The 27169-nt window shown below is 43.5% G+C and overlaps 2 protein-coding genes across 8 annotated transcripts in view; one reads left to right on the forward strand and one right to left on the reverse strand.

Moving 5' to 3' along the window:
• The window catches only part of LOC140536157 (NACHT, LRR and PYD domains-containing protein 3-like), a 33616-nt gene extending 17031 nt beyond the window's left edge, over nt 1-16585 (forward strand). For all 6 annotated transcript variants that reach the window (XM_072657824.1, XM_072657828.1, XM_072657830.1 and 3 more), the window contains 4 exons: nt 1665-1835; nt 3901-4074; nt 5370-5416; nt 14398-16585. In XM_072657824.1, coding sequence (XP_072513925.1) covers nt 1665-1835; nt 3901-4074; nt 5370-5416; nt 14398-15014 — 1009 coding nt within the window. In that variant the 3' untranslated portion in view covers nt 15015-16585. The remainder of the gene's footprint in view (nt 1-1664; nt 1836-3900; nt 4075-5369; nt 5417-14397) is intronic.
• A 1759-nt stretch (nt 16586-18344) lies between these two features.
• LOC140536159 (epidermal differentiation-specific protein-like) lies at nt 18345-19557 on the reverse strand. Of its 2 annotated transcripts, none has more exons than XR_011977585.1 (2): nt 18561-18578; nt 18345-18427 (listed from the first exon to the last, which is right to left on the reverse strand). XR_011977585.1 is itself a non-coding variant. In XM_072657834.1 (2 exons), the coding sequence occupies exon 1, from the start codon at nt 19555-19557 to the stop codon at nt 18568-18570; it is 990 nt and encodes a 329-aa protein (XP_072513935.1). In that variant the 3' UTR covers nt 18351-18427; nt 18565-18567. The 2 variants fall into 2 exon arrangements, 1 of the variants encoding a protein (XP_072513935.1); XM_072657834.1 differs by having other exon boundaries at nt 18351-18427; nt 18565-19557.
• Nucleotides 19558-27169: the final 7612 nt, after the last annotated feature.

Consider the following 27169-nt stretch of genomic DNA (forward strand, 5'->3'; position numbering starts at 1 on the left):
TGTAATAGCTGTTGCTTTGAGGTTGTTTTTGTCGAATTTCTTTGATTTCTGGAGGAGCTGGTTTACCGGCTGAGTGGCTGTAGGTTCTGCTGGCATGCGCGGTCCTGTGTGAGTCTCCTCTTTCACCGTGAGGAACTCTTCATATTTGTCAGGGTAGTGTGCTTTTAGCAAAATTTCCATACTGCAGACATCTTAGCTGCCCTTCTGTAGTGCCGCCAGCATCGCCCGGTCTTCTTCCGACATACAATAAACGTGTCAGCAAACATCAGTTTGAAATATCGGCCGATATTTCCCTAATTTTCCTTTATTAATCATTGGTTGTTCGGAACAGCAATTTCAGTTAAATATAGGTCAGGTTTGATGGTTTCCGAGCATGGACAGCCTGCTTTAAATCACACCACAGATTTTCAATAATATTCAGGTCTGGGGACTGAGATGGCCATTCCAGAACGTTGCCCTTGTTCCTCTGCATGAATGTCGTAGTAGATTTTGAGCAGTGTTTAGGGTCGTTGTCCTGCTGAAGTATCCAGCCCCGGCGCAGCTTCAACTTTGTCACTGATTCTAGAGCATTGTTCTCAAGAATCTGCTGATATTGACTAGAATCCATGCGACCCTCAACTTTAACAAGATTACCAGTATCTGCACTGACTCCACAGCCACACAGCGTGATGGAAGCGCCACCACATTTTACTGTGGGCAGCAAGTGTTTGTCTTGGAATGCTGTGTTCTTTTCCCCCATGCATACCGCCCCTTGTTATGTCCAAATAACTCAATTTTAGTTTCATCAGTCCACAGCACCTCAATCCAAAATGAAGCTGGCTTGTCCAAATGTACCTCAAGCGACTCGATTTGTGGCGTGTGCGCAGAAAAGGCTTCTTCTGCATTACTCTCCCATACAGCCTCTTCTTGTACAGAGTACACACCACTTGTACACACCATCTGCAGCAAGATGATGTTGTAGGTCTTTGGAGCTGGTCTGTGGGTTGACTATGACTGTTAGATAGCTTTTGTATCCTTCCCCTAAACCATGATGTTGAACAGTCAATGTTTTTTTTTAGGTCATTTGTGATTTGTTTTGAGGATCCCATGTTGCCACTCTTCAGAGAAGATCCAAGGAGGAGAAAAACTGGCAGTTGGCCACCTTAACCTCCTTCTCATAATTGAATTCACCTGTGTTTGTAGGTCAAAGGATAATGAGCTTACAAAACAAATTGTGTTACAGTAGTGCTAAAGGTATTCTAATCAATAAAATGACAAGGCCTAATTTTGTTTAAAAAATATTGTACACTTTCTGTAAAGCCTATAAACTTCATTTCACTTCTCAAATATTATTGTGTTCGTCTGCTGTATGATATATTTATCTGACATTACTGATCAGAACAACCAATGAATTTATGAAGGAAAATCATCAAATCTTTATGTAAAATATATGGCCAATATATGGACATATGGAGCTGATTAGCTACACATGCATGCTGACATCTGTAGCTGGATTTATTAGCAGTTTACTGAAGGAATAGAATCAAACCTGAGTCACTGTGTAGAGACATGCTGCTGACTTCCTGCTTCTTCTGGCTCTTACTGTTAGCTCTTGCATCAGTCATCTTCTCATTTTATTAAAAAAACTACTTTAATTGTTTTGTAAAACATTCCCTCTTTTTCAGACTGGCTTTGTGTAATATTGGAGAACAGTCTTGTGAAAATTTGGGATCAGCTTTACAATCAGAGAACTCCCTGAAAGAGCTGGACCTCAGTAACAATGACCTGCAGGATTCGGGGGTGGAGCTGCTCTCTGCTGGACTGAGGAGTTCACACTGTAAACTGGAGACACTCAGGTGAGAGTTCTGTGAATTCACTTTAGGTTTTCAGTTCTTTACAAACATGTTTGTTCCATCAAAAGTTTTCCTGTAGATTTCATATCTTTAAACATTGTATTTGATTTCAACCTGACTACAGGTTTACCTGAATGTAAATATTTTAGCTAGGACATCCCCCATTACTACTTCAAACGCCTTAAATTAAGATCAGGTGCAGCATATGGAGTGGGAAAGCTTTCTCTTAGACATTTCTTCAGTATTACATATTTACTTACATTACTTTTATCTCTTAATGTTGTTTAAATGAAGATCAAATGTCCAGATGTTTAAATGATTTTATGGGGTGTCCTAACATTCTCGCATGACTTATTTCTGTTTAAAACTCATCTTAATTGTGTGCCTTAATTTTCCTTCATTGTATCTCTTTACATACACAGAGGGAAAAGAATAGAAAGAAAGATGATACAGGAGATGAAAACAATCAAATGTGATGGTTTAAGAATCAGAACCACATGCATCAACTGAAATTTTGTTGCTCATTTTATTCTATGAAACTTGTGCAGATGTAGTCAAGCCATAGGTGACATACTGATAGTTGCAGAGCTCTTAATGTGGCTTTTCAGCAAGTTCAGTTACTGAACTCAAAGGTTTAATGTTAAAAACAGAAACAGGTTTGTAAACAAAATCCACAAAACTGGAATTCAGTTTCTCCCTTTCACTAAAACAATGTTTTTCATTTTCAGTATTTTTAACAATAATTATTTAATGAACTTATAATCCAGAAAGACTGTTAACTAAAATTGTGGAGAAGTATGGACATGCCTCAAGGCTGCAAGTCCATCTCCAAAGATATTAATGTCCACTGTGTGCAACGTCAACCCTGTGTGCAACCCCCACTAGACGTGGATGAAAGAGAAATTTTGATGGAAGATTGCAACAAAGGATTGTTTGAATGGAGTCTAAAGAACCTAAATCATCTTTTAAACTAATTCAAGTTCACCTGCAGACACACGCTACACCAGTGTCAGCCATCCACACTGTCTGTCACCATCTGACAGACATTATAAGCCATACTAAAGTTTGCCAGAACGTACCTGAGAAAGCCACAGTCCAAGCAAAGCACATCATTTGCCTTCAGAGAAAAGAAGAGTGATCTAGAATTCCAGTAGAGAGGTTTAATAGATCTATTCATGGTTGCAGAAAGTTTTGCTTCCAAAGGGTGCTCCATCAAATATTGAGTTGAAGTGGCAATTTCTATAGTTCTATGTGGAAAATCAGCTTTTTTTAATCCAAATAAAACAAAAGAAATAAATGTGTGAATACCAGAGTATTTGTAACTGCAACAATGTTCTGGGAGAAGTGAGGCATATTTCAAAGAGCACAAGTGCCAGTATTTTTGTCCATGACTGTTCTGAACCTGTATTATGTGTAAAGGTCTGTAAGCTATTTCCCTGAGCTTTGCCCTGTTTTCAACATGAAGATTATTTAATTTCAATGTTTACTGGATGAAATACTACATTGGCGACTGTCCTGGAGACAGTTCTGGGTGTTCTGGTGATGTTTTGAGCTACGTGGTAGTTTGTTCTGCTCTATGTAGCTCTGTCACTTTTTCTATCTTCTATGAACGTCTATGAACTCTTAACTATCTGCCACTATTAATTTTACCACTATTAGCAAACATTACTCTTACCATCACCGCCATGACTATATTAAGTTCTTCTACACCATGATTATTATATTATAATTATGATCAGAGCAGTTCAACAGTATAGATGGTTTGGTAACTTTTATCAATAATTTATAAATAGTTCTGATCAGAGGAGGACGGGTCAGGTCCCCCTTGTGAGTCTTGGTTCCTCCTATGTTTTCTTCCTCCAGCTCTCAGGGAGTTTTTCCTTGCCGCTGTCGCCGTTGGGGCTCACTGGGGTTCTTGGATCTTTCATGTCATGTTATTTCTTTCTTTCTGTCATTTACTAATTACTAATTATGTAAAGCTGCTTTGTGACAACAACAGTTGTAAAAAGCTCTATACTAATACATTTTACTTGACTTGACTATCTCCCTCTTTCCTTCCTCTCTGCAGATTGTCTGGCTGTTTGGTCACAGAGAAAGGATGTTGTTCTCTGGCTTCAGCTCTGAGTTTGAATCCATCACACCTGAAAGACCTGGATCTGACCTACAACCACCCAGGAGAGTCAGGAGAGAATCTGCTCTCTGCCAGACTGAAGGATCCACACTGCAGTCTGGAGACACTCAGGTATCTACAGCTTTGTGTGTTTGATCGACTGTAATCTGTAGTAATCTGCTCTTCCTGCATTTCTGTGAAGCTCCACATCTTATAGGTCCTAGTTCATGTAGCGTCTACGGTGCTGTAATAGTGTATGACCACCCTCACCTTCATCACTCCCTCAGTGTACTGTTATCAACAAAGACTGGTATTCCCCTTGAACACGTCTGCAGCCTTCATGACCTTCACGAGCTTCATGACCTGCTCTGGAAGCATTTAGCTTGGAAAGTGAGAAATGATGAGGCTCTTACTGTGTTTAGCACAATCCCTCCTGAAACACTCCCATTTTCTAAAGCCATCTCTAACCAACACTGGTTCTGTGTGCGTCACCTCTGGGGTATCTCTACATGCTTTGCAGAACTGCGTCCTTCACCTGGCTGTACTCAAGCCGTCTGAATAGTTTACAGCATTTCAGATTGTTGTTGTGTTGCTGTGACAGAACTAACAAATTATTCTGTCCCTGCTCTAGTGGTCCAGTTCAGACACACTCACCCATTCATTTTCTTAGCTAATGCTAATTTCCCCCAATAAGTTTACATTTTGCTAGCCTGGAGCAGTTTGCTCATGAGGAGTGGGTCAGAACTCCCTTTTGTCTGCCCTTAAATAGTGGCTGAGCAGATTGAGGCACACTCGGTAGTCTTGGATCATACCATGTAAGGTGGGAGTTCTTGAGGTTCCCAATGTTTTAATTATTTTCTTTTCTTTTGACTATGTTTATTTTATTGGGTTTTGACCTGTGTTGTGGCCAATAATTATTTACTACATTTTTGTTTTCTGTGTTGAATGTGTTGTGATTTAGGTCATGAATGTGTTCCCCTGCAGAGGAAAAGACTGGGTTTGGGCTGTGTTGAGTAGACCAGTGTTGGCCTATTTAAGGGCTCATTTCAGGTTTCTGAGGAGGATGGTTGGCTGTAGGTTGAGCCAGTGGTTTGTGTTGAGGAGAAATGTTGACGTCTTGGGCGTCTTTTGTAAATAGAGTTGGTGTTCGGTCGTTCGTTCATTCGTCGTTTTATCACTTAATAACACTTCCACTGAAAGTGCCACTGCAGTTCACTCCTTTAATACAGCCTACAACCTTTGGGGCACAACTACCCTCACCTGTAAGCAAGGTGACCGTTGCTCTGGGACAGTGGTCTGTCTGACCTGCTGCAGCGTGAGCCTCCTCAGTCCCGGCCTGAGTTATTGAGCTCACCTGAATTAGTGAGGTTTTTTCAAATAGGACGTGTGTGTGTGTGTGTGTGTGTGTGTGTGTGTGTGTGTGTTAGGTTGGAACATGCAGACGCGATCATGGTGAAAACAGGATTTAAAAAATGTAAGTACACACACACATGCTCGCACACACACACACACAACTCACTCTGTCTCACTCACACACAAAATGCACACTTTCTCTCTCACACACTCTCACACACACTCTCACTCACACACAAAACACACCGTCTCACTTACACACACTCTCTCACTCGCACACAAAACACACAGTCTCTCACACACTCTCTCACTCGCACACAAAACACACACTCTCTCACACACTCTCTCACTCGCACACAAAACACACACTCTCTCACACACTCTCACACACTCTCTCACTCACACACAAAACACACAGTCTCCCTTACACACACTCTCACTCACACACAAAACACACCGTCTCACTTACACACTCTCTCACTCGCACACAAAACACACAGTCTCTCACACACTCTCTCACTCGCACACAAAACACACACTCTCTCACACACTCTCACACACTCTCTCACTCGCACACAAAACACACACTCTCTCACACACTCTCACACACTCTCTCACTCACACACAAAACACACAGTCTCCCTTACACACACTCTCACTCACACACAAAACACACCGTCTCACTTACACTCTCTCACTCGCACACAAAACACACAGTCTCTCACACACTCTCTCACTCGCACACAAAACACACACTCTCTCACACACTCTCACACACTCTCTCACTCACACACAAAACACACAGTCTCCCTTACACACACTCTCACTCACACACAAAACACACCGTCTCACACTCTCTCACTCGCACACAAAACACACAGTCTCTCACACACTCTCTCACTCGCACACAAAACACACACTCTCTCACACACTCTCACACACTCTCTCACTCACACACAAAACACACAGTCTCCCTTACACACACTCTCACTCACACACAAAACACAGTCTCTCACACACTCTCTCACTCACACACAAAACACACACTCTCTCACACACTCTCTCACTCACACACAAAACACACAGTCTCCCTTACACACACTCTCACTCACACACAAAACACACAGTCTCTCACACACTCTCTCACTCACACACAAAACACACAGTCTCTCACACACTCTCTCACTCACACACAAAACTCACACTCTCTCACACACTCTCTCTCTCACACAAAACACAGTCTCTCACACACTCTCTCTCTCACACACAAAACACACAGTCTCTCACACACTCTCTCACTCACACACAAAACACACACTCTCACACACTCTCTCACTCGCACACAAAACACACAGTCTCTCACACACTCTCTCACTCGCACACAAAACACACAGTCTCTCTCACACTCTCTCACTCGCACACAAAACACACAGTCTCTCTCACACTCTCTCACTCACACACAAAACACACAGTCTCTCACACACTCTCTCACTCGCACACAAAACACACACTCTCTCACACACTCTCTCTCTCACACACAAAACACACACTCTCACACACTCTCTCACTCGCACACAAAACACACAGTCTCTCACACACTCTCTCACTCGCACACAAAACACACAGTCTCTCACACACTCTCTCACTCGCACACACAACACAGTCTCTCACACACTCTCTCACTCACACACAAAACACACTCTCACACACTCTCTCACTCACACACACAACACAGTCTCTCACACACTCTCTCACTCGCACACAAAACACACACTCTCTCACACACTCTCTCTCTCACACACAAAACACACAGTCTCACACACTCTCTCACTCGCACACACAACACACAGTCTCTCACACACTCTCTCACTCGCACACAAAACACACACTCTCTCACACACTCTCTCTCTCACACACAAAACACACAGTCTCTCACACACTCTCTCACTCGCACACAAAACACACAGTCTCTCACACACTCTCTCACTCGCACACAAAACACACACTCTCTCACACACTCTCTCTCTCACACACAAAACACACAGTCTCTCACACACTCTCTCACTCGCACACAAAACACACACTCTCTCACACACTCTCTCTCTCACACACAAAACACAGTCTCTCACACACTCTCTCACTCGCACACAAAACACACTCTCTCACACACTCTCTCTCTCACACACAAAACACACAGTCTCTCACACACTCTCTCACTCGCACACAAAACACACAGTCTCTCACACACTCTCTCACTCACACACAAAACACACCGTCTCACTTACACACACTCTCTCTCTCACACACAAAACACACAGTCTCTCACACACTCTCTCACTCGCACACACAACACACAGTCTCTCACACACTCTCTCTCTCACACACAAAACACACAGTCTCTCACACACTCTCTCACTCGCACACACAACACAGTCTCTCACACACTCTCTCTCTCACACACAAAACACACAGTCTCTCACACACTCTCTCACTCGCACACAAAACACACACTCTCTCACACACTCTCTCACTCGCACACACAACACACAGTCTCTCACACACTCTCTCACTCACACACAAAACACAGTCTCTCACACACTCTCTCACTCACACACAAAACAGTCTCTCACACACACTCTCTCACTCGCACACAAAACACAGTCTCTCACACACTCTCTCACTCGCACACAAACGCACACACAAACGCACACTTTCTTACACAAACGCACACACAAACGCACACTGTCTCACACAAACGCACACTGTCTCTCACACAAACATACAAACGCACACTGTCTCACACAAACGCACAATGTCTCTCACACACAAACGCACACTGTCTCACACAAACGCACACTGTCTCTCACACAAACATACAAACGCACACTGTCTCACACAAACGCACACTGTCTCTCACACAAACACACAGAAACGCACTCTCTCACACAAACACAAACTGAAACGCACACTCTCTCACAAATGCACACAGAAACGCACACACACAAACGCACACTGTCTCCCACACAAACCCACACAAACGCACTCTCTCACACAAACAAACACAGAAACGCACACTCTCTCACAAACGCACAGAAACGCACTCTCTCACACAAACACACACAGAAACGCACACTCTCACAAACGCACACTGTCTCCCACACACACAAACGCACACTGTCTCCCACACAAACACACACAAACGCACACTGTCTCTCACAAACACAAAAACGCACACTGTCTCACACAAACACACACAGAGACGCACACTCTCACACACAAACGCACACTGTCTCACACAGATGCACACCGAAACGCACAGTCTCTCACAAACGCACATTTTCTCTCACACACACAAACGCACAGTCTCTCACAAACACACATACAAGCGTACACTCTCACACAAACGCACACAGAAACGCACACTGCCTCACAGAAACGCACACTCTCTCACACAAACGCACACTCTCTCACACAAATGCACACTCTCTCACACAAACGCACACTGTCTCTCACAAACACAAAAACGCACACTGTCTCACACAAACACACACAGAGACGCACACTCTCACACACAAACGCACACTGCCTCACACAGATGCACACCGAAACGCAGTCTCTCACAAACGCACATTTTCTCTCACACACACAAACGCACACTGTCTCTCACAAACACACATACAAGCGTACACTCTCACACAAACGCACACAGAAACGCACAGTCTCACACAAATGCACACTGCCTCTCACAAACGCACACTGTCTCTCACACAAACATAAAGAAACGCACACTCTCTCACACAAACGCACACAGAAACGCACACTGCCTCACACAAACGCACACTCTCTCACACAAACGCACACTCTCTCACACAAACGCACACTGTCTCTCACAAACACAAAAACGCACACTGTCTCACACAAACACACACAGAGACGCACACTCTCACACACAAACGCACACTGCCTCACACAGATGCACACCGAAACGCAGTCTCTCACAAACGCACATTTTCTCTCACACACACAAACGCACACTGTCTCTCACAAACACACATACAAGCGTACACTCTCACACAAATGCACACAGAAACGCACAGTCTCACACAAATGCACACTGCCTCTCACAAACGCACACTGTCTCTCACACAAACATAAAGAAACGCACACTCTCTCACACAAATGCACACTGCCTCACAAAAAACGCACACTGTCTCTCACAAACCCACAGTCTCTCACACACACACAAACGCACACAGTCTCTCACAAACACACTGTCTCACACACACACAAACGCACACTGTCTCTCACAAACACACACACAAACGCACACTCACACAAACGCACAATGTCTCACACACAAACACAAAGAAACGTACACTGTCTCACACAAACGCCCACTCTCTCACACAAACGCACACTGTCTCACACAAACGCACACTGTCTCTCACACAAACGTACACACAAACGCACACTGTCTCACACAAACGCACACTGTCTCACAAACACACACAAACGCACACTGTCTCTCACACAAACACACTCAGAAACGCACACTGTCGCACACACAAACGCAGTCTCCAACACACACAAACGCACACAAACGCACACACACAGGCCCTCTATCTGACACAAACGCACACTATCTCTCACACAAACGCACACTCTCTCACACAAATGCACACTGCCTCACGCAAACTGTCTCTCACACACACACAAACGCACACTGTCTCACACAAACTGTCTCTCACACACACACAAACGCACACTTTCTCACACAAATGCACACTTTCTCACACAAACGCACACTGTCTCACACACAAACGCACACTGTCTCTCACAAACGCACACTCTGTCACACAAACACACACAAACGCACACTTTCTCACACAAACACACACTGTCTCTCACACACACACAAACGCACACTCTCTCACACAAACGCACACACAAACGCACAGTGTCTCTCACACACACAAACGCACACTCTCTCACAAACACGCACAAACAAACGCACACTGTCTCTCAAACGCACACTCTCACACAAGCACACACAAACGCACACTGTCTCTCACAAACACACAAACAAACGCACACTGTCTCACAAACGCACACTCTCACACAAGCACACACAAACGCACACTGTCTCTCACAAACACACACAAACAAACGCACACACAAACGCACACTCTCTCACACAAACGCACACTTTATCACACAAACACACAAACGCACACTGTCTCTCACAAACGCACACTGTCTCACAAACACACACTCTGTCACACAAACGCACACTTTCTCACACAAACACACACTGTCTCTCACACACACACAAACGCACACTCTCTGACACAAACGCACACTGTCTCACACACAAACGCACACTCTCACACAAACGCACACTGTCTCACACAAACGCACACTGTCTCTCACAAACACAAAGAAAAGCACACTGTCTCTCACACAAACGCACACTGTCTCACAAACGCACACACAAACGCACACTGTCTCTCACACACAAACGCACACTGTCTCTCACACAAACGCACACTGTCTCACAAACGCACACACAAACGCACACTGTCTCTCACACACAAACGCACACTGTCTCTCACACAAACGCACTCAGAAACGCACACTCTCACACAAACACACTGTCTCTCACACAAACGCACACTGTCGCACACACAAACGCACACTGTCGCACACACAAACGCACACTGTCTCCAACACACACAAACGCACACTGTCTCCAACACACACAAACGCAAACTGTCTCTCACAAACTCAAACGCACACTCTCTCACACAAACGCACACACAAACGCACACTCACACAAACGCACACTCTCACACAAACGCACTCTCACACAAATGCACACTGTCTCACACACACACAAATGCACACTTTCTCACACAAACACACACGAACGCACACTGTCTCTCACACACACACAAACGCACACTGTATCTCACACAAACGCACACTGTCTCTCACACACACACAAACGCACACTGTCTCACACAAACGCACACTGTCTCACACACACAAACGCACACTGTCTCTCACAAACGCACACACAAACGCACAGTCTCTCACAAACGCACACTCTCTCACACAAGCACACACAAACGCACACTGTCTCTCACAAACACACAAACAAACGCACACTCTCACACAAACGCACACACAAACGCACACTCTCACACAAACACACACAAACGCACACTCTCTCACACACACAAACGCACACTGTCTCTCACAAACGCACACTCACACAAACGCACACTGTTTTTCACACACAAACGCACAGTCTCTCACAAACGCACACACAAACGCACACTCTCACAAATGCACACTCTCTCACACAAACGCACACTCTCTCACACAAGCACACACAAACGCACACTCTCTCACACAAGCACACACAAACGCACACTGTCTCTCACAAACACACAAACAAACGCACACTCTCACACAAACGCACACTCACACAAACGCACACTCTCACACAAACACACACAAACGCACACTCTCTCACACACAAACGCACACTCTCTCACAAACGCACACTCTCACACAAACGCACACTGTCTTTCACACACACAAATGCACACTCTCACACAAACGCACACTTTCTCTCACACACATACACACAAACGTACACTGTCTCACAAACGCACACACAAACGCACACTGTCTCACACAAACGCACACTGTCTCTCACAAACACACAAACGCACACTGTCTCACAAACACAAACGCAGTCTCTCACACACACAAACGCACTCTCACACAAACGCACACTTTCTCTCACACACATACACACAAACGTACACTGTCTCACAAACGCACACACAAACGCACACTGTCTCTCACAAACACACACAAACGCACACTTTCTCACACACACACAAACGCACAGTCTCACACACAAACGCACACGGTCTCTCACACAAACGCACACTTTCTCACACAAACGCACACTGTCACTCTCACACACACAAACGCACACTGTCTCTCACGCACACGGAAACGCACACTCTCACAAACAAACGCACACTCTCACACAAACGCACACTATCTTTCACAAACGCACACTGTCTCTCACAAACACACACAAACAAACGCACACTCACACAAACGCACACTCTCTCACACAAACGCACTCTCACACAAACACACACAAACGCACACTCTCACACAAACGCACACTTTCTCTCACACACACACAAACGCACACTGTCTCTCACAAACGCACACTCTCACACAAACACACAAACGCACACTGTCTTTCACACACACACAAACGCACACTCTCTCACACAAACGCACACTTTCTCTCACACACATACACACAAACGTACACTGTCTCACAAACGCACACACAAACGCACACTGTCTCACACAAACGCACACTCTCTCACAAACACACAAACGCACACTGTCTCTCACAAACACACACAAACGCACACTTTCTCACACAAACACAAACGCACAGTCTCACACACACAAACGCACACTGTCTCTCACAAACGCACACTGTCTCTCACAAACGCACACTGTCTCTCACACAAACGCACACTTTCTCACGCAAACGCACACTGTCTCTCACACAAACAACCACACAAACGCACACTGTCACTCTCTCACACACAAACGCACACTGTCTCTCACAAACACGCACACTGTCTCTCACAAACACACACTGTCTCTCACACAAACGCACACTTTCTCACACAAACGCACACTGTCTCTCACACAAACAACCACACAAACGCACACTGTCACTCTCACACACACAAACGCACACTGTCTCTCACAAACACGCACACTGTCTCTCACAAACGCACACTGTCTCTCACACAAACGCACACTTTCTCACACAAACGCACACTGTCTCTCACACAAACAACCACACAAACGCACACTGTCACTCTCACACACACACAAACGCACACTGTCTCTCACAAACACGCACACTGTCTCTCACGCAAAGGCACACGGAAACGCACACTCTCACAAACAAACGCACACTCTCACACAAACGCGCACTATCTTTCACAAACGCACACTGTCTCTCACAAACGCACACAGAAACGCACACTCTCTCACACAAATGCACACAAACGCACACTGTCTCTCACAAACACACACTGTCTAACACACACAAATGCACACTGTCTCTCACACAAATGCACACTTTCTCACACACACACAAATGCACACTTTCTCACACAAACGCACACTCTCTCACACCAACGCACAGTCTCTCACAAACACACAAACGCAAACATTCTCACACAAACACACACAAACGCACACTGTCTCTCACAAACGCACACTTTCTCACAAACACAAACACACACTCTCTCACACAAACGCACACTCTCTCACACACACACACACACACAAATGCAAACTTTCTCACACAAACACACAAACGCACACTCTCTCACACACACACACACACACAAATGCAAACTTTCTCACACAAACGCACACTCTCTCACACACACAAACGCACACTCTCTCACACAAACGCACACTGTCTCTCACACACACAAACGCACACTCTCTCACACAAACGCACACTGACTCTCACACACACAAACGCACACTCTCACAAACAAACGCACACTCTCACACAAACGCACACTATCTTTCACAAACGCACACTGTCTCTCACAAACGCACACGGAAACGCACACTCTCTCACACAAATGCACACTGTCTCTCACACAAATGCACACTTTCTCACACAAACACAAACGCACACTCTCTCACACAAACGCACACTCACACCAACGCACACTCTCTCACACAAACGCACAGTCTCTCACAAACACACAAACGCAAACATTCTCACACAAACACACACAAACGCACACTGTCTCTCACAAACGCACACTTTCTCACACAAACACAAACACACACTCTCTCACACAAACGCACACTCTCTCTCACACACACACACACAAATGCAAACTTTCTCACACAAACACACAAACGCACACTGTCTCTCACACACACAAACGCACACTCTCTCACACAAACGCACACTGACTCTCACACTCTCTCTCTAATGTCTCTTCTTGTGTTCAGACGGCTGTGATCTCACACTGGACCCAAACACAGCACACAGATATCTCTCTCTGAGTGAGGGGAACAGGAAGGTGGTGTGTGGAGAGAAGCAGCAGTCGTATCCTGACCATCCAGAGAGGTTTGATGGGTGGAGGCAGCAGGTGATGAGTAGAGAGAGTCTGACTGGACGCTGTTACTGGGAGGCTGAGTGGAGCGGGAGTAGAGCTGAAGTAGCTCTGACTTATAAAAGCATCAGCAGGAAAGGAAGAGGTTTAGACTGTGAGTTTGGACGGAACGAGAAGTCCTGGACTCTGAACTGCTCTGATAACAGATACACTGTTTATCACAATTATAACAGAACTGCTCTCTCTACTCCTCCCTCCGGCTGCAGGAGGGTAGGAGTGTATGTGGACTGTCCAGCCGGCACTGTGTCCTTCTACAGAGTCTCCTCTGATACACACACACTCACACACTCACACACACACACACACTCACACACACTCACACACTTACACACACTCACACACTCACACACACTCACACACTTACACACACTCAGCACCACGTTCACTGAACCCCTCTATGCTGGGTTTTGTGTTTATTCTGACTCCTCAGTGTGTGTGTGTGATATAGAATAACTGTGTGTGTGTGTGTGTGTGTGTGTGTGTGTGTGTGTGTGTGTTACAGAGAGAGAGAGAGTGAGTGTGTGTGTGTATGTGTGTTACAGAGAGAGTGTGTGTATTACAGAAAGTGTGTGTGTGTTACAGAGAGAGAGTGTGTGTTACCGAGAGTGTTACCGAGAGTGTGTGTGTGTTACAGAGAGAGAGAGTGTGTGTGTGTGTGTGTGTGTGTGTGTGTGTGCGTATGTTACCGAGAGTGTGTGTGTGTGTGTGTGTGTGTGTGTTACCGAAAGAGTGTGTGTGTGCGTGTTACCGAGAGTGTGTGCGTTACCGAGAGTGTGTGTGTGTGTGTTACCGAGCGAGTGTGTGTGTGTTCCTGAGAGAGAGAGTGTGTGTGCGTGTTACCGAGAGAGAGTGTGTGTGTGTTACCGAAAGAGTGTGTGTGTGTTACCGAGAGAGAGAGTGTGTGTGTGTGTTACCGAGAGTGTGTGCGTTACCGAGAGAGAGTGTATGTGTGTGTTACCGAGAGTGTGTGTGTGTGTGTGTGTGTTACCGCGAGAGAGTGTGTGTGTTACCGCGAGAGAGTGTGTGTGTGTGTGTTGCCGAGAGTGTGTGTGTGTGTGTGTGTGTGTGTTACCGAGAGAGAGTGTGTGTTACCGCGAGAGGGTGTGTGTGTGTGTGTGTCTTACCGAGAGAGAGTGTGTGTGTGTGTGTGTGTGTGTTGCCGAAAGTGTGTGTGTGTGTTGCCGAGAGTGTGTGTGTGTTGCCGAGAGTGTGTGTGTGTGTGTGTTACCGAGAGAGAGTGAGTGTGTGTGTGTGTGTGTGTGTGTGTGTGTGTTGCCGAGAGTGTGTGTGTGTTACCGAGAGAGAAAGTGTGTGTGTGTGTGTGTGTGTGTGTGTGTTGCCGAGAGTGTGTGTGTTACCGAGAGAGAAAGTGTGTGTGTGTGTGTGTGTGTGTTACCGAGAGTGTGTGTGTGTGTGTGTGTGTGTGTGTGTGTGTTCTAATGCAGAGTAAAAACCCACTTGTTGAAACTGCATCATTAATAATCTACAATTCAGCTCAATATTAGAGATTATTCTGCTCTGATTCTCTATCAATAAATTTTACTGATTAGGATTGTGAGTGTATTGATTATTGATTGTGGATTGATTATGATTATAAATGTATGGATCATGAGTGTAAGTTTATTGATTGAGAATGAATTAATTATTCATCATGAAAGTATTGATTCTGATCAGTAATAACTTTTCCATTGAAGGTTCAGAAGGTGTAAAGTTGGTGTTTAGGAGGTTGTGGGTTGTAAATGATTTGGTTTATATAGAGTTTAATAGTGTGTTCTGTTCTGTATCTGTTTATGCTGAATTATCAAGTACATTAGTATTAATATCATATTTATTTTAATATGTGAGGAATATATGTTGTGTGTTTGTGTAAATAGGAGAATTCCATACATTTTAATGTCTTACTTTATTTCTTTTTTTCTGTCTTTTACTAATTACTAATTATGTAAAGCTGCTTTGTGAAGACAACAGTTGTAAAACGCTATACAAATAAATTTGATCTGGCTTATGTACAGTCAGGACCATAAGTATTTGGACAGGGACTGTTTTTGTAAATCATCCTCTGCACACCTCAGTGACTCAACAGACAAGAAACATCTCAGCAGTAGAGTGTAGAGCTTCTGTCTGCCCCGCTCCATAAACTGTCATTATGAGCCCCATTTAAACCCCAAGTAGAAAAAACAGACCTTTTAACTACAATTCTGAGTTGTTGAAATGAGAGAAATCTGTTCAGAGTGACGTTAATGACCAGTGCAGCTCGGAAGAAGCAGAGACCTGTTATTAGAACGTATATATAATAATACAGGAATTATTATTGGAACTCCAAATAATTAAAACACCAACAATGTGAACAATGATCCACAGGCCTAAAGATCGGCAGAATAGGCCACAAGTCTGAATGTCTGGATGACTTTCCTCTACTCTAGTAAAATTTAACAAGGTTTTGGAATATAAAATAGTTTTTAGAACAAACAAATATTTTTAGATTAACACTGCACAATCATTACACTGCAACAGACCAACAACAATAACATCGTTTACATGCTAAATAAACATTGTTTACATACTAACAGCCTATAAAAGCCTGTCAAACAAACTGTTATCTAATCAAAACCACTGAAATAGGCTGTAGACTGGTGCAAATGCTCTGTTGCAGCAGATGAGTGACGCTATTACACACATTAATTCTGCATTTAGGAAACAACATAAGATCAAAAAGAATTAACGAACAAGGCACCGTTTAGCAGGCCGAAGAATTCCAGGACAGGTTGGTGTCGGGCTCGTCCTGCTGGCTACACACAGCGCTACAGGTCAAGTGTAATGCAGCTCGGGCCCGATAGTTTGGTGCCCGACTGTTTGAACTCGGGCCGTGTCGGGCAGAGGATCTTATCTCTATTCCAGACCCCTTCTGACCTCATGGATCTGGAAGTAGGGAGGTCAGATGGTGAACACACACAGATATGGAATAATCAGCGGATTAAAGGATCTTGTGAAGTAATGGTTTCTCAGTAAGCTGATAAATATTCTCTATTATGAGACCTGGTGTACCAGATGAAACGCTTACATCGTAGATCAGTCTTATACACTGGAGTCTTACACACCTATATCAATAGAGGCCTGACCTTCCAACTTACAGGCGACTCCGGCAGGTCTGACTATAACAGCCTAATTTAAAGGAGAGAGCCGGAAGTCTAGTAGAAAGCTGTTTCTGGGACAGTCGAGACCGTTACTCCAACAAAAGCGGGATACGTTTTTTTTTAATACCCTTGATTTCAGTAGAAACCATGAATACGCAGATGTCCAAATACTTTTGTCCATAACGTGTGCTTATTTTCACTCACAACCCATCTGACCTTTTTATTCAAAGGCTTTAAAACGCCAAAGATATCCTTGCGTTTGAAGAGTTGCCTAGAAATCGTGCAGAATCTTAAACATTTCTAATTTCTTACTGATTATTTTTAATATTTTAAGACATTGTCATTTTCTGATTGGAATGAAAAATAAAATCGACTTCTAGACGTCCAGTTGACTTCAAACGACCGGCCCACTGTTCAGTATTTATTTATTAGCATTAAGAGAAACAGTACAGAGAAAACTGGGAAGCTCTCGGCTTCGTTACACGTGTAGATTCTCAGTTATATAACATTTGTAAAGCTTTTCATACCTAGTTAAATTATTCATACGCATTATTCATATGAATTCCATCAAGCTCCAAGTGTTACGTTACTTTTACTTTTACACTAAGAAAGCATTACTCCATTAAAACCAGTAGAGGTCAGAGGATGCAGCAAGGCGTGGGCGTTACAGTCCTCTGGAGTGCAGGTCAGGGGTTTCAGGTCTCAGCAGGATGCGCAGGAAAGCAGGTGATACTTCAAGAGAAACAAATGCAGAGTCATGGTATTATCATCGCACCCAGTGCATGATGGTAATGGTATTCTGCATATTGGGAAACAGCTGGACTGCTTCATGAATATCATTTAAAGGAGAAGCACAAGCACGTACTCACTGGCTAAATGGCCTGTTGTTTGTACTCAGTGCTGAGCGACAGCTCGGAGTGGCATACGTACTCTCCGCAAATGACCTCGGTCAAACCGTAGATCAGCCTGACTGGGACCTTTATATCCACCTCCTTGGTCACCAGATTAACAGTGATCTTGGTGTGGGGTGGGACAGTGGCCGGAAGGAAGACTTCTGCGGTCTTCTTCTCCACTCTGGTGTTGTTGGTTCCCTTCTCCACAGTGAAGGTGTCTTTCACAGCAAACTCACGCCTCAGCCCGCTGAGGTCCAAATCAAACTTGGTTCCCATGCCGATCCCTGCAGCTCTGCTGAAGCTGAAGCTCTCCGAGACGAAGACGTCATACATTCGACCCAGGTTAGGACAGAAGGGCTTCACTTGGTCGCTGGAGTTCAGGCTGCACACAGCATTGGTGGTGACGGAGTTGGTGCTTTCCACCTTATTGTCCCAGAGGAGCACGGCTTTCACAATGGCACCCCCAGGCTTCAGAGGACGCAGGTAGGACAGGCAATCGTTGAACGACTCATAGAAGGTCACATCCTGACCAGCTCTGGCCACCATTATCCTTCCAGTTTGGTTAGCCTGCTCATAAAGGACCCAGACCCCTCTCTGCACTCTGTGAGAAGAGATCACACCATTGAAAGAGAGAGTGGAGAGGCTGGTCTCAGCGTTGATCACAACACTTCTGCCCTGGTAGTTCGCATGTTCGTAGAGAGTGATCTGAGGATTCGACAGGTCTTCGGTCACCAGCTGCAGAGACGAGAAGGTGTCGTTGTTTTGCACTTGGGCATACTCTCCCTCCTCGTAGACCGCCAGAGGAACGGCGAAATTGACATCTCTGTACGCCACCCAAGGATTCCCGACCACTTTCAGAGAAGAGATGCAATCATTAAAATTATGACTGATCAGGTTGGCGACATCAGAGGTGAACTCTCTGCTGAGACCCTGGAAGTTGTAATGCTCGTAGAGAATGATCTTGCTCATGGTGTCTAGAAGGAAGGTGTGTCTTCCTGGAAGTCCTGCAGGAGGAGATGCTGTTGTGAGTCTGTGAAGTGTGAGCAAGCATCCTTCTGTATTTATATAGCTGGCCTGAGCTGGGATGCAGTGGGAGGATCAGCAGATACCTCGGCTAATTGGTGTTTTGAATATCTATGACCAAAAGAGGTCCGTTAACTCAACTCACTGAAGACAGCAGTAGAAGATGCAAGAGAGTGTAAAGGTAATTGACATTTTTGATCCAATCAAACTTCTACGTCCAGGCCCTGAAGCAGCAAAGCAGCCCCAAACCATGATGCTCCCTCCACCATGCTTCACAGTTGGGATAAGGTTTTGGTGTTGGCGTGCAGTGCAGTGTCTCATCTACCCCATCTACCCCATTTTCCCAGAAGTACTGTGGAACATTCAGGTGGTCTTAAGCAGGATTGAGATTTGGCTGCAATCGGCTTCCTTTCATGAACATTTTCTAATAGTGGACACTTGGACAAAGGTTTCTGCAGTTTGTAGAGTCTTCTGGGGGTCTTCTGCTGTTTCCCATGGATTCTTTTTACCTCCTTCAAGACTGACGGTAACGGGACGTTCCCTTGTAGGGAGAGTCGCAGCAGTCCTGAGCTTTCTCCATTCGTAGACAGTCTGTTTTACAGTAGATTAAGGTCACTCTACATCCCTAAACCACATCATCTAAGGTCTTCTGAAAACTGTTGGCTTCCAGGCATGCTTCACGCTAACCTGACATTCTGGAGAAGAACAAATTATTCGACACTTATTATACAACACATTTATTTGATGGACTAAACACCCATGAAAGTTATTATGTTGATGTAAGATACACTATATACGTCCAAAAGTTTGTACACACAGCTTGTCTAGTCCCTGTAGAGAAGTACTGCCAACATAACAGGACTCTCTGGAGCAGATAAACATGCCAGACGTGGGCTAGAGGGGTATAAAGTCCCCCAGCATTGATGAGGTGGGGTGGCTCTTGTCACTGATTGCAATAAAATATTTACAGCAGTGTTCCTCCAAAATCTAGTAGAAAGTCTTCTTCCCTGGTCAGCAGAGACACCGTTACTCCAACAAAAGCAGGATACGTTTTTAATACCCTTGAATAAGCAGATGTCCAAATACTTTTGTCCATGTGGAACCGCTTATCACAGTTTCCGCATGCAAACACTGCTGTGTTCTCAGTGTCGGGCTGTCAGTTCTAAGCAGTAATTTACATGTTTTCAAACAGACAGCACTTAACTGCCACACTGATCCTCAGGGCTAAAGGAGCTGCTGTTTGCATCCAAGATGTGATACCTGTTCTGAGGAAGTCCGGCTTCTGTAGAACGTCAGAGGCTGATATGATGGTGAAGTGGCTCTGGAGGAGTGTTGAAGATATCCTGGTTATTTGAATATGAATGAGGAAATATGAAATGTTTTGGGGATTTAGGATTTTTCTGAATTAAACAAATAAGTCAGGATTTTCTTGCCCATGTTACCATTGCATGTTCAGCAATTTGCACGATTAAAAAGTAAGGATGAAACAAACAACTATTTTGACAATAGAGTGATCTATTGATTATTGAAAAGAATAACCGATTACTCTGATTATGAAACGTTTAGTTACCAAATAACTCCTATGTAGGGACCAGCTTTTAAATTTAGCTTGAGGTTTTGTTGTTTTATGCATTTGCTTACAAACAACGAAGAAGATAAATAAAACTCCAGTGTCTTTTCCCTGTCCAGTTCTAAAACCAAGGATGTGAAAGTATCTGAAATGCAATAAAACAGAAGTTAATCAGTTTTCCCATAATTGTATAATCAGCAAAAAGAGGGGAAACCAATTTCAGCTTCCAGTTGGAAAGTGTTTTGTGTTACTGCTACGTTTTTAAAAGTGATTTTTATCTTAACAGGGTCAGTTTTTGGTATTAGTGTCTTTCATTTTGTCAATCTCTTGAATTGTTTGTATTACTGACTTATTTTGACAGTGTTTGTATTAGTAGCATTTATTTTGACACAGCATTTTGGCTTGTTTGTATTAGTGACTTTTATTTTGACACAGTCTGTTTGTATCAGTGGCTTTTTTGACATGACGTTTTTTTTTTGTATTAGTGACTTTTATTTTAACATGATCTGTGTATTAGTGACTTATTTTGACACGGCCTGTTTGTTTATATCAGGGACTTTTATTTTGACATTGTCTGTTTGCCAAAGCACTTTCCCCCCTTAGGCCCACCTCGGGCATCCTTTGGGCAGCCCACACTTTGACATGCCCACACAAATCCCACGCTGGGCCGCTGCAGGTAAGCCCAACTTCAGCCCCTTTTCACACCCTGCAGGTCCAGCAGCTATATCCAGCTCGAGGGGCAGCTTTAGCCCACTGTAAAATGCAGCGTCTGTTTAACCCTATAGAAACTTCAGCAGTTCGAGCCTGGGGACCATCGACTGGCTTTGCTGCCTGTTGTAGGAAACCTGGTTCAGCCGAAATCTTTGGGACCATTTACCATTTCTTTTAAAATATATATATATATATCTGTATTATTAGTTATATAGCAATGTATTATTATTATTATTACTTTATTAATATTTTATTATTAGGCACCCCTAACCAGTCTGCCTAGTCCTACGGTATCATTTCAGTGGTCGGACCAGTGTCCAAGTCGAGGCCTTGCTCACCTGTTCTCCGGGACCTGATTTTACCAAACCTTGACGTGGAGTCAGAGACTACTCTGAGGATTCTGGCAGTAGTGGATCAGAGGGTCACTGTAATTCTGTCCAGGTTAGAAGAAAGGTACCCCCGGACCCTGTCAGCATTCCTGCAGTTTTATCCCAGTTTGACCTAAAAGTCTGCTTGAAGACCTGAAGGGACTGATGTCCTGTAAACGCTTTAACAGATTGGCGGGTGGAAAGGTTATTGATGAAAGTCCTAAAGGTAAAATTAAGAGTCATCGGCTTAGAAAAGAAATTTCCATGCGGTGGCATAAAGATAAGGAGGGCCCAAAACTGATCCCTGTGGCTCTCCTATTTTGCCAGTGGAAATAACTGTCTGCCATTCAGGCAGGCTGGAGATGGATTAATAAAATACTGTGGTTAACGGTGTCAAAGAGCCGTCTCTGTACTGTGGTGGGAGCCAAAACTGGACTGATCATTTTTATAATGAAGTTATTGAAGCACTTTATTAAGTTATTAAGCCACTGCATTTTCTAGTACCTTTTAGAGAAGGAGCCGTAAAATGGGTCAGTGCCATGGCCAGTAGTGTCAAGAGTATGTTCTTTAAAGATCGGCGTAACCATGGCTGTTTTCTACGTGAGAGGAACCTAGCTGGAAGACAGGGAGCCATTTACAACGTAAAGAAATGGCGGCAGCAATGACAGGAAGCCGGCCTTTTGATGGGTTAGTGATGTCAGAGGGGGGTAATATGCATTGTCTTTGTAGATGATGTGATGTTTGCTTTACGAGAACTGAAGAACAACTTCATAAATAAGAGAAATGGTTCATCACCACCTTCATGGTTAACACTGTCTTCATATTGTTTCCTAGGAGAAAATGAGCCGTAAGGCCGGTTTGCTTATAGAGGTGCTTCAGGCGTCTTCCAGCTCTGAGTAAAATGTTGGTAGATGGAACAACTCAGGGGGCAAACGCCTGATGACTAGATCAGCACATGAAGAAGAAATAGGTGGTGAACATTCAGGTGTTGAGCAAAAGGAAAGATACACACTGAGCCACAGTAAGCCAGTTAGCCAGCAGATCCATCTGAAGCCAGGGTTTGAGGGAAGGGGTGGCAGAAACAGCCCTCACAACTCCAACCTTTGGACCAAGAAAGTAAGAGAAAGTGGAGACTTACTCTCTCAAGATGTCAGACTGGTGCAGTGTGGGATCTGCAAGGGCTGTCCTGCACTGAAGCGGTGGAACGAACTTCCCCTGGGTGTCCAAACAGCAGAGTCGCTCGCTGTCTTCAACCCCAGACTGAAGACCCTCCTCTTCTGAGAGGACTTGGGTGAAGAGGAGAGTATTATGGTCTCCATATTGACTTGTGTTTAGTAGAGTCTAAGATTAGAGGTCTATTCGAACTGTCTGAGGTTCTTCTTGGGTGAATAGTGAAGCACTTCTGTAAGTCGCTCTTGAGAAGAGTGTCTGCTGAATGCCTTAAATGGAAATGGATCTTAGGCCGGTCACAGGAAATCCAACAGGGAAAAGGAAGCAGGTCCAGATAGTAGTCCACAGTGCAAAAGTCCAGGTTTGGACTAAACCAAAGATTTGCATCTTGACGTAAACGCTCTGTATTTACCTTCTTGAAGGCCTCTCTTGACTGTGAACTCTGACGGCGAGGTGCCGGCCTCCTTCAGAGAGTTCTTAGCTCGACTAGATGTTGGGAAGGTTTTTTATTCAGCGAGGAAAGAATTGAGAACACCCTTTCTCCCTCGGCTCCCTTCACTTGCATCAACCTCTCTTTGCATTGAGAGTTCCTAGGAAGAGCTTCCAAATGCAAATCCACAACTTGGGATCAACTCCAGACCTTTTATCTCCTTATTCGTCATAAAACTATAAGGGAACAGGCCATACCTGGTCATGAACTGCATTTCAGCTCACCTCCACAGGGCAGGGTTGAAGGTGTCCTAATCCACCGTTGATCTCTAGCAACAGAAGGAAAAGACCAGAGCTCATCAGTCAAGCATGGTGGAGGTAGTGTCGAGGCTTGGGCTTGCATGGCTGCTTCTGGAAGGGGTTTAAGGGATCTCCATATGGAATGATCAGACAGTACGACTAGTAGAGAAATGCTTTGATGATGGAGGTGATAATAATCAGATATTAATATCTGACAGTTATCAAAGCATTTCACAGCTGTATGTGTATGTGAAGTATGTGACAAATAAAACTTTCAACCTGATGTAACTCAAGATACACTATACGGACAAAAGTATTGGGACACCTGCTCATTCATTGTGTCTTCTGAAATCAAGAGTATTAAAAAATACATCTGTTTAATTCAGGATTTCTTCAACACCCCTCCAGAGCCACTTAACCATCAAGTAAACCAAAAGTATTTGGACACCTGCTGATTTATTGTTTCTTCAGGGTCAGGGTTTTTTAAATTCAGGTGACTCTTTGCTCGAGATCTTGCTGTTTTTTTTAATGGGTGTAGTATCTGTAATATGGCAGTCCAACCCAGAGGGGGATTCGAACCTAAGATGCCTAGATTGTGGAAGGGACCCAAGTGCAGAGCTGAGATAAAGGAGCCGAGAAAAATGAAGAAGTTCACCACAGTTTTGGGGGAGTATACCTCCACCCAGCTGTTCTTGTGCATGATTGCTTCATGGAGGAGCGCTACATTGCCCTCAAGGTACATCCATCTGCCCACACAGCCGTGACTTTTCTAATGACTATATTGTTTCTCACAGCGAATCAAGACGGAGTCGACCAAGACATAAAGGTGATCTCTGGCTGAGGTAGAATTCCAGGCTCAAGGAAAGTGGTTGATCATCTGTGAACCAAGTGCATAGCGAACAAAACACCCACTGCTACAAATACATCCGATAAAACTTCTGATCATATCATTCTTCATATCATATCAGAATTTTAATAATTTTTAAATTAGTAATTTATATTGTAAATATTATAGTTTTAAAAATAATAAAACCTCCTTGAACCTATCCACACAGAGGACATCACACTCACATGCTCACACTCTACCAATCACAAACAGTTCCCACGATCAGGGTCACCTGAGTACTGATTCCCTTCAGCTGATTGTCTGTGTGTGTGTGTGTGTGTGTGTGTGTGTGTGTGTGTGTGTGTGTGTGTGTGTGTGCGTGTGTGTGTGTTCTATTCGGACTGTCGTTTGGGTTTATCACCTTCATCACTGGGAGCTTCAGGACACGGAGCGCATTGGCGGCCTCTGGTGGTCAAACGCAGGAAGTGCTCTGTGGATTTGGTGAACAAGCTGTGTGTATATTTATATATATATATTTTTATATATATATATTTCTAGAACCAGTAGAAAGATTGAGACTTCTTAATCTAATTTTTAACGTATTGTTAGTTTTTTTTTGTTTAAAATAAAAAGTGCCTTAAGTGCCTTTATTATACTGCTCTCTTGTTTGATTTTGCTGCTGTAAAAACTGACTTTCCCCGTGGGATAAATAAAGTGATCTATCTATCTATCTAAACATTGGGTTTATCACCTTCATCACTGGGAGCTTCAGGACACGGAGCGCATTGGCGGCCTCTGGTGGTCAAACGCAGGAAGTGCTCTGTGGATTTTGGGGAGCGGGGCGTTTATTCCTGCGCGTTAAAAACACGGAATTTGATGTTTCAGTAAAAGTAACTGAGAAAACTACACTGTTATCTGTGCTGGTCTTCAAAATCTCATTACTGAGAGATCCAGGGCTGGGCACAATACTTAGTTAAAAATAAAAAAAAGTCGTAAGGTTGAATAATGCAGTGTATTCTACTATAAACACATAAAACAGTAAATTATATAAAAAATACATTACATTAACAATTAGAATTCACTAAATTATTCTGATCATTTAATTTCCAAAATAAAAACAATAAAAATATTTTTAAAGCAGTTTGTGAAGCAGTCACGTGGTTTAGAGACTTCTTAATCTAATTTGTAACGTATTGTTAGTTTAGTGTAAATTATAGTCAGTAGTAAATTAAAGGATTAAATTAATCCTTCATTTTATTTGTTTAAAATAAACACGGGGTTTATCACCTTCATCACTGGGAGCTTCAGGACACGGAGCGTATTGGCGCCCTCTGGTGGTCAAACGAAGGAAGTGCTCTGTGGATTTTGGGGAGCGTAACAGTAAATTACATATAAAAAATACATTAACAATCTAATTCAATCTAATACACATCTAATTCAAAACAATATAATTCACTCAATTATTCTCATCATTTAACCAAAATAAAAAAATATATATATTTTCAAAGTTTGTGAAGCAGTCACGTGGTTGTGTGCCGAACTGGGACGGCGGACGTCAGAAGTCACGTGATTATTTGAGTATCGACACAGTGATTCGAAGCTTCAGATTTAGGATAGACATCACTAACATCACTGGTCTAGAAATCTATCTATCTATCTATCTATCTATCTCTCTCTCTATATATATATATATTTTTTATTTTATTTTATTATTATTATTTTTCTTCTAAAACCAGTATAAAGATTGAGACTTCTTAATCTAATTTTTAACGTATTGTTAGTTTAGTGTAAATTATAGTCAGTAGTAGATTAAAGGATTAAATTAATCCTTCATTTATTTTGTTTAAAATAAACACGGGGTTTATCACCTTCATCACTGGGAGCTTCAGGACACGGAGCGCATTGGCGCCCTCTGGTGGTCAAACGAAGGAAGTGCTCTGTGGATTTTGGGGAGCGTAACAGTAAATTACATTTAAAAAATACATTAACAATCTAATTATAATTCACTCAATTATTCTCCGTCTATCTGTCTATCTATATCTATCTATCTGTCTGTCTGTCTATATATCTATCTATATATATATATTTTTCTAGAACCAGTATAAAGATTGAGACTTCTTAATCTAATTTTTAACGTATTGTTAGTTTAGTGTAAATTATAGTCAGTAGTTGATTAAAGGATTC

This window comes from Salminus brasiliensis, chromosome 15 (genome assembly GCF_030463535.1).
Source record: "Salminus brasiliensis chromosome 15, fSalBra1.hap2, whole genome shotgun sequence".
NCBI lineage: Eukaryota > Metazoa > Chordata > Actinopteri > Characiformes > Bryconidae > Salminus > Salminus brasiliensis.